Source organism: Oratosquilla oratoria, chromosome 21 (assembly GCF_046742065.1).
Source record: "Oratosquilla oratoria isolate Oo_2021 chromosome 21, ASM4674206v1, whole genome shotgun sequence".
Lineage (NCBI taxonomy): Eukaryota > Metazoa > Arthropoda > Malacostraca > Stomatopoda > Squillidae > Oratosquilla > Oratosquilla oratoria.
The window spans coordinates 36,777,512-36,787,511 of NC_134797.1; the positions used below are offsets into that span (position 1 = coordinate 36,777,512).

The 10,000-nt window shown below is 37.4% G+C and overlaps 1 protein-coding gene across 1 annotated transcript in view; it reads left to right on the forward strand.

Moving 5' to 3' along the window:
• LOC143036862 (MOXD1 homolog 1-like) overlaps window positions 1-10,000 on the forward strand; it is a 47,874-nt gene that overhangs the window by 19,603 nt on the left and 18,271 nt on the right. The window contains exons 6-10 of the mRNA XM_076204722.1: window positions 626-712; window positions 2,968-3,151; window positions 3,674-3,766; window positions 3,899-4,062; window positions 5,976-6,093. Coding sequence (XP_076060837.1) covers window positions 626-712; window positions 2,968-3,151; window positions 3,674-3,766; window positions 3,899-4,062; window positions 5,976-6,093 — 646 coding nt within the window. The remainder of the gene's footprint in view (window positions 1-625; window positions 713-2,967; window positions 3,152-3,673; window positions 3,767-3,898; window positions 4,063-5,975; window positions 6,094-10,000) is intronic.

Consider the following 10,000-nt stretch of genomic DNA (forward strand, 5'->3'; position numbering starts at 1 on the left):
ATATGTTTATACATATATATATATACATATATGTATATATATATGTATATATATTGACTATATTATGACAAATAAGACTGAAAGTGGAAGAAGCAGACGAGGATTAATGGGAGAATTTCACGCTTTAACGTTTCGACCCGCAGGGTCTTGATCACAAAGCTAACAACTCAAACGTAACAGGATATTTTATACATCGACGGGTCATCTCATGGGACGCTTCGGAGAGCTTGTTATTTTATTTGAGTATTCTTTTATTATCAATAAGATTATTAATAATAAAAGAATACGCAGATAAAATAACAAGCTCTCCGAAGCGTCCCATTATATGACACGTCTATGTATAAAATCTCATGTTATATTTGAGTTATTAGCTTTGTGATCATGACCCTGCGGGTCGAAATGTTAAAGCGTGAAATTCTCCAATTACTCCTCGTCTGCTTCTTCCACCTTCAGTCTTATATATATATATATATATATATATATATATATATATATATATATATATATAAGATGTTACAGCTATATATGATTGCGTATGCATAATGTTTTACGTGTCTCCAGATAAATACACATAAATCATCTTGAACAAATGAAGCTATGAACCAATTTTCCTTTGTTTTTGCAGGTGGCATTGGCAGACGACACTAGAGATAGCTACATCTGCTCTCTTCATAGGATCCCCAGTTTAGATGCAAAGCATCACGCCATTGGGGTTAGTGTCTTTCTATATATATTATTTTCTATGAGTTAGATTGAATTTCTTTAATTGTTCCACGATACATTATGGATTGCATAGTAACCTCAAACTCTCAAATCAAAACGTCACATTATTACCTTTCTTGAAACAAACCTATGTTAACTAATGCATTTTGAATGTCTATGTTTTCCCATTTTCCTAATTTGTATATGCTTTCCCTGTTGCTTTACAAATGAAGTGTCTTGTATGTGTTCACTGTAGTTATTGTTGTTCTTTACGAGTAGTATTCATATTATTATTTTTACATTATTAGTATATGTTGCATGTTGAGGTCGCTTCTGTTAATCGCAGTCATGATTATCACGAAAGAATGAATTTGTCCAATATAATTAAACTTGATAAAATCACTGGAGAGGTTGAAGGTGGTTCCAAAACATAGAGATATGCAAAGAAAAACTAAAAATAGTAATAATAATGATAAAATGAACGACGGAAAAAGACATAGAAATATATATATATATATATATATATATATATACGGGGAATGGCAAAGATTAATCAGTTTGGTGATTACGCTAAGTTTGTTTTACTGTACACCTTTCCACACCCTCTAGTTGCTCTGTAATATTAATCCTCATTGTAGGCCAATAGTATTTCTTCCGCATGTTTGTAGAATTTTGTTAGGCCTGGGAGGGCCTAACATGGGACTCTCATGGATTATGCGAAGTACCTGCGGTAATAGGGTAGATAGAAGTCTGTGTATTTTCCTTCCTTGGTGTCTCAAAAGTGTCCCTTCGTCCAGGGTAATGGTTCTCAACCTGAGGGCCACGGGGGCCCCCAAGGGAGCTATGACAAGAATTTAGGGAAGCCATGGTTTGCTGTAGTAGTAAGTAAAGGGCAGGACAGATAAGATGGGGAAGAGGGGGGAGGGGGGATTTGGAGGGTCAGTGCAAGGAAAGAACGAAATGGAAGGAAGTTAGAGTTTTGATAGGTGTGGGGCAGACCCACTTGCTCTGGCTAGCTGTTATGAATCATACGTTTCTATATAATGTGAGGAATCTGAATATAAAAGAAACTTCCATCACTCTGTCCTGGCAGAAGAAATTCAAGATCATTATAATTGTTAGCATTTTATTATTATCATTATTTTTCTTGATATTATTTTCTTTTACTTTGCCTTCATGGCGTGGAGAGATTTGGGAAGAAAATGAACGGGAGGCACACAAATGGTTCCCAGTTATTTTCAACTCCATTTCCCCCTCCGTGAATTCTCAATAAATTCACGGAGGGGGAAATGGAGTTGAAAATGTCTGGAAACCACTTGCTAGGACATTCGCTCTCCTTACTAACAGATAAATTGTATTTTCATTAAGAGGCATAGCTTATTGTTTTTGCAATCTTTCTTGGAGAAGCACCTCTGTTGTGAGGATGGAATCCAGTTATCTATTTATACCAAAAACATTAATTACATTTGTTTTTACTCGAACATAATAGAGGTTTGGGTTATATTTCAGTTTCGTTTAATGTCCACATACTATCGTCACTTATGGATCAAATGAAATGTCAAGTACTCTACAATCTAGAGTAGATAAATCTGGCAAAATATAGTACATGATTTTAATTATCATATGAAAAAATATCACACTAAAAGCAAAATTAAATCTGAATACACCTTTACTGATAGTAATGTTAATATTTATGTTCTGACGTTTTTTGTCCAAGTGAAAAGATGTGGCAAAGAATTTCTCCCCGTCTCTAATTCTGCATGAGGGGACGGCGAGGGAGGGTCGCCGATTTAACGAAGCGGCCTTGCTTTGGATGTGCTGTGTCTTGTGACACTGCTTCTGACCCAGGGCAGTGGGCGAGATACAGGGATGATCCGTCATCAAGGAGGTGTCAGGAGAAGAGGGAGGGTAAAGGGTGAAGGGGAGGGGAATATGATAGAGATGGAATGGGTGGGAGTGGTTTTGTATGCCTTTTTTTTTGTTTTTGTTTTTTTTTGCTACCTCCCTTATAAGGGTGAAAAAGCCTTTGGTATATGTATGTATGAAAAGATGTGGCAAGGAATATCACAATGGAGTGTGATCAGTGTCATAAATACACCCATTTTTCACCAGCAGGTGCAAGAATTAGATTTATCTCGCTCTTCGGGGATTTGATTGGGTAATAGGACCACTCCCGAATCAATTTTATATTTTTGTTTCCTCTCAATCACTCGTACGGTTTTCATATCACCACATGACTAATAAAGATGCCATTTCTCATTGCAGATCGTTCCAGCTCTCGAGGAAAAGAATGTAGAATTTGTTCACCATCTCATTCTGACCGAATGTACCGATGAAGCAGAACTGACCCCGTATTTGAACAAAAGTTTTGAGTGCTATAAGAACAGCATAATCCGCACGGTAAACTCATGCGAAATGGCAATCACAGCCTGGGCATTTGGAGGCGGTGGTAAGAGAAAGGCATAAATGCATTCTGTTCAAATTATTTCTTCTAAACTTCAGGACATTAGTCGACTAACAAGATAATTCATATAGGACGTAGATAATGTAAATGATCTCATTGAGAGGTATTAGATATCACTGCACACATATGAATATGCATCTATCTTTTAGCTCTGTATCAGCCATAAAGGTATACAGAAAACACAACAAAGTTAATCTTATCTTCTAAGAGAGGCACAAATTATTCAGTGGAGATAAAAATTTATGTCCTTCCAGTAAGGTAGTTCCTCTCTCTCTCTCTCTCTCTCTCTCTCTCTCTCTCTCTCTCTCTCTCTCTCTCTCTCTCTCTCTCTCTCTCCCCCCTCGTGTGTGTGTGTGTGTGTGTGTGTGTGTGTGTGTGTGTGTGTGTGTGTGTGTGTGTGTGTGTGTGTGTGTGTGTGTGTGTGTGTGTGTGTGTGTGTGTGTGTGTGTGTGTATTATGCGCACGCGCTCAGTTTTAGATGCGAATAATCTTTATGTCTTTTTGCAGGTGACATATATCCAGAAAACGTTGGATATCCGATCGGTGATGTAAAGTACTTCATGCTGGAGGTTCATTACAACAATCCTAAATTAAAGAAGAGTAAGTCAACGCACAATGCTCAGACAAGTGGACCAGTTTTGTCTCATAATGTGAGCTTAAATTGATTATATTTTTTTCTAAAGAAATACTGTGAACTATTTTGTTTACTATTAAGTTTCTCTCTTTGTTTAGATATCACAGACTCTTCAGGTGTTCGAGTTCTGTACACAGACAAACTTAGAGAGTTTGAGTCTGGAACTCTAGTTGTCGGTGAGTCTCCTACACCAGAGATGATCATTCCGCCAGGGCAAGTCTTGACTACTTCCTCTCAGTGCTCTGCAAGCTGCGTTGAGAAGGTCAGTGTAAACTGCCACGGTTTTTCTCTGTTTTGTATATTCGCGAGGTAGCTGTCAGTGATGCATCCAAATTGGAGCGTTCTGGTGATATGCACTATCGTACTTTACCAAAACATTTTTGATATTTCTCCGATATAGAATAAAGTCGTATATCTTTAATACTGCTACTTAAAACTAAAAACTTACCCCTTCTTGTAACGGTTTAGAAATATTATAAACAATCAGGGCCGGTCACCGTGAGTCTTAAACTCGGGTCCCTCTGACCGTAAGTCAACAAGTAATACCCCTCCGCCACTCAGATCGTTAAAATTCTTAAAACTTGATAACAGGTACTGTATGTTTTACTTCAGTTCTTTTTAGAATATTGAAAACGTGTGGATATTAGATATTCTCTTCATTCCATAGAACCTATTAAAAGATCCTGAAAGGATCACTAGCTTAACAAAATTTCATGTGCATATATACAGCTCTGAATATACATCTTTTCTTGAGCTTTAGTCTCTCTTAGCACGACGTATCTGTAATCCAAATATTCTTTGTTATTATAAAATTGACATTTTATGATCTTTACTGAAATCGTTACTTGAAATTTGATCAACAGAGTTCTTGTTTCATAAATGAAACTTGTGTCATTTCCTCTTGAACACTGTTATTAATTTTATTGGCGTCCCAAGGTCACCCAGTTTTATTTACACCGAAAGATCTAGGTAACAGATTCTACACTGTATGCTCCAGACGGTATACGGACATTTTCCAACATGACATTTTCCCCACATCCATTTTCCAACTGGACATTTTCCCACATCTTGTAGGACATTTCCCCACACTCACCACACAGATAACACAGGATGTCATTTTACAATTCCCTACACCAGTGATTCTTAGCCTGGGGGCCGTGACAAGAACTTAGGAGAGGAGGACATGACCTGTTGTTACAAATTACATATTTCTATATAATGACATGAATCTAAATAATGATACTAATAACAATAATAAAAAGCCCATCACAGTCCTAGCAGAAGAAATATAAGATAATTGTAATTGTCAATTTTGTAATAAATCAAAAGGTTTTTCTTCATCAATTTTTTATTTATATATTTATTTATTTACCTTTTAGCCGAAGTGGAATTTGGGAGGAAAATGAAGGGGAGCCACAGGAATATTAAGAATTCATGAAGGGGAGAATAGAATGAAAAGAAGTTTAGAACCACTGCCTACAGCCCTACATGAACTTACTTGCAACACAATAAAACTTTTTCTTTAAGTAGTATGACTCCTTGGAATTGTGATTCTTCTGCAACATTTGCTGACTTTTATCTACATTTCACTTTATTGGAGTGGATGATGCATTATATCAACATATGACTTAAGTGGTCTTGCGCTCACTCAGTTGTGGGTTCAAGTCCCGCACTTCTCTTCAGTTCCCAGCGATGACCGTTAACTACCCTAACAGTCCATATGCATAGGGCATAAGTGACCATGAACGGTCAACTGGTCCTAGGTCAACTGGTCCCCGGTCAACTGGTCCCGGGTCAACTGGTCCCCGGTCAACTGGTCCCCAAAAATTAGGACATGTCGTCCCCCCAAAAAATTTCAACACAGGTATTATATATTACTCAAAATAGCAAGAATCAAAATGCCATAACATTTTATGTACAACACTTTATTAAGTAATACATAGGTAATACCAGTTGACCGGGGACCAGTTGTCCTACAATCATAAGTGACGTCATCGGCTACAACTACGCGGCATCCGGCGTAGACTCCTCACCATCTAGGGAAAACGTTCTCCACTATAACATTTTATCAATGCTATTAGTGCTGGTATCAGTAATGATGGCATGAAAATGAATAAAAATGTAATAATTTCATAATAACGGGCTCTCAACGTTTTATTTGCTCTCTTCGCTCAGATTATTCCCGCATCAGGAATTACGGTTTTTGCAGCTCTTCTACACACACACATTACAGGGACCTCTGTCACTGTTAAGATTATTCGCGATGGCAAAGAACTTCCTCCTCTTTTCATAGGTAAGTTCAGATTAGACAATAGATTTCATGTTGATGCGTTAAAAACTTTCTTAAAGCTGTCTATTCTATTTCTAAGTTGCCTTCTTGGCATTTTTTATTTACGTGTACACACAAATAAATCATCCACTGAGTATTCCTCCGAAAAAAAAGAGAACTTTTGTGGACTAGGTCATGATCCGGTAAATAAGAATCTATCGACTCAAGTGCTACGTGACTGAGCCAATCACGTTCGAGGCTAGAGCCAATCAGGAGCGACGTGTGAGGTCAGCCGGTGAACGGTCAACTGGTCCCCAAATCTGCACCCCTAGGACAACTCGTCCCCAAAAATAGCACAACTCGTCCCCGAATTTTTTATACGAGTTGACCTACAATCGGTCAGCCGGCTGCGGTCACTTACCTACCTGCCTCCGTGAGGTCGACGCGCTTCCTGATTAGACCTAGTGCTATCACCAGCAAGCTCGTGTACTCTAGTCCGCGACCAATTACCTGACTTCATGTAGACAGTAGGAACCCCACAAAGGCGATTATCAAAAAAGGGGGCATTAGTAAGACGAGCAGATTTGGATTTACCTTCCTCAACAGTACTGAGTGAGGCGAATTTCTCCACATGCGAGATTAACAAATAAAACCCTTACATGGGATCAGAAATTTGTAAAGCAAGAGCAAAATACTTTATTTAGTTCAGCAATTATTACAACGAAGGAATATATATATATACATTCTTTTTCAAATAAGGTTATTAATGAATGGAGACCAAGAATGTTTCAAATGATAGAAAGGAAAGCATAAACAAGGGGATAGCTGTGTGGAAGCTTGGTTTGGATAGACAAGTAGAAAAATTGAGTCATGTAGACAATGAAAAGCAATAGACCTTCTTCGCAAATCAGATAGAATCTAAGTCTGAAGTTGTTTTACATCATTTAGTGAGGCTAAGCTTTACTAGCTCATTTAGTATTAAATTACCAGTCTACCTAATGTTTTTCTGACGCATATCTAGTTTAAGTGGATATTGAAGATTATATAGATTTGTGCGTTTTATATACTTAGAATCATGGAGGATTGTAATTTCATAATTTTGTATAACCTGTAAATCTAATGTCATACATACATACATATACCAAGGCTTTTTCCCCCTTCCAAGGGAGGTAGCCAAAAAGGGAAAGCCAAAAAGGGAAAGGCATAAAAACACTCCCACCCATTTCATCCCTAAATACACTCCACACCCCTCCCACCCTTCCTCTCATCTGAGCACCTCCTGGATGACGGGTCATCCCTGCACCCTGCCCACCGCCCTGGGTCAGAAGCAGTGTCGCAAGACACAGTACATCCACAGCAAGGCCGCTTCATTTAATCGGCGTCCCCCTAATGTCATAGAGTACTAAAATTCCTGATCTAAGTCACATACATTGCCATTGTTGATAGCCGAGTGATCTAAGTACATTCATATTTCCTCTATTCTCATATATTCTAAGCATTAGATGAAGCCAATTGTTCCTAAAATCCATTTTTACAGAGTCGTAGTAGGTTACAACTCAAGATGTATGAAAAATTAAATATTCGATGAAAGTGGAGGGCTTGTATTGAAAGTCTCAAAATTGAGTGAAATATATTTATTCCCATAAAAAGTTAACATACGAGTATTTCACAGGATACCATATGAACATAAGAACATAAGAATGAAGGAGACTGCAAGAGACTATAAGGCCTACACTAGGCAGCTCCGTATCCATCACCACCTGTCATCCCCACCCATAAAGTTGTCCAATCGTGTGGATTAAACTGAAGATCTCAAAATAAAAGTCCGACACATTGATATTAATGAATCAGCTTTCTCATCCACCACGATCTTACATTAATGGCAATCTGTTTCCATATTTTTCATATAGCCAAAGAATCATAGTTAAGGTTTCGCTAACATTAAGAAACATTTGAAAACGGACAAATACTTAACAAAGTAATACTAAACCTGTGCCTGCTACCATTACTAAATTATGTCTAGACTAAACAATACCTTAAACTAATACTAAACTATGCCCATGTACAAACACACACACACACACACATACAGACACGCGCGCGCGCACACACACACACACATTCCCGGCCGTCACTACGGTGGTCCGGGTTCGAATCCCGCCCAGGGCTGAAATAATTTCAGTATCGCTGCGCTGCGAGTTGTTACTCCAACTCTCGTGGGCGGGGAGTTTTGTGTGTGTGTGTAAGGTCACAACACTACTCATAGATCGGTCATATATGAGCTCTGAGCTCTCTTCCAGGATGGAAATAACTGTCGATCACGAGTCCAACACATGGGTGAGGTCACTGGGAGAGGTGAGGAAGGAAATCAGTCTTATTCCGGAGCTTGTGGAGGAAAGTCTCGCTCGACTTCTGGTTTGGGGTCCTGTGGGCTGGGAATTTTTATGTTGCTGAGGGTTTTGGAAAAGGTATCGTTCTAGTTGGGGTTCGAATGCACCTTGATCTTGTCGTTTTTGTTTGGCATGATGTTCTCTTTTTGGACATGACCTCACCCAGGGCCCCCTTCTGACTTCGCCCGCTACTCCAAGTGACCTCTCCCAGAGACATGTCGTCCTCGCCTACCACTAATGACCTCACCCAGAGATTTCACTTGACATCTCCTCCTTCTAGGGACCTCACCCAGAAACTTCTTCATCTAGTGACCTCTCCCAAAAATTGCGATGACCTCTCCCAATACCCTTACCATCCTGCTTTTTAAAGACTGACAGTCGGCCAGAGACCATTATCAGTTGCTTCATCTTCGTCGATAGCATACCTAGTTAACCTTGGAATTTATAGTTCTTCTCACCCTGAAGAAGCCTCCGTGAGAGGCGAAAAGACTTAAGTTTTCGGTGTTTGTGTCAACAGTTTTTGTACTGTTACATTGTGACATTATAACCATTGGCATTCAGCAGCGCCTTTTACTGCACCCTCTTCTCCATGATTTTGAAATCATGAATGATTATGTTCACACTTTGAACTGTGAAGACAAAAAAAATATTCTTCAAACTGAAGAATTTGAACCTTAAGATAGCCAAAGCTATTAGCGCAGTTGACTTCAATCAAAATATATGTATATATGTATGTATATATATATGTATATATATATGTATATATGTATATATGTATATATGTGTATATATGTATGTATGTATGTATACATGTATATATGTATGTATGTATGTATACATGTATATATGTATATATATACATGTATATGTATATATGTGTATATATGTATGTATACATGTATATATGTATATATGTGTATATATGTATGTATACATGTATATATTTATGTATACATGTATACATATGTACATGTATGTATACATGTATATATGTATACATGAATATATGCATGTATATATGTATATATGGTATATATATTTATACATATATACATATATACATATATACATATATACATATATACATGTATATATGTATATATCTATATATGTATATATGTATATATGTATATATGTATGTGTATATGTATGTGTATATGTATGTGTATATATATGTGTATATATGTCTATATATATATGTATGAAGAAGTCACGGGTCTAGTTCCGAGTTACTGAGTTTATTCCTGACCGGTTTCGCTCTATGCTTCTTCAGAGGAATGTGAAGAAGCATAGAGCGAAACCGGTCAGGAATAAACTCAGTAACTCGGAACTAGACCCGTGACTTCTTTTTCCACCTTCATCAACTTGTCACAATGTACCAACATATATATGTATGTATATATATATATATATATATGTATATATATATATATATATATATGTATGTATATATATGTATATATATGTATATATATGTATATATATATATATATATATATGTATATATATGTATGAGTGGAAAGGGTGATGAGATAAACGCC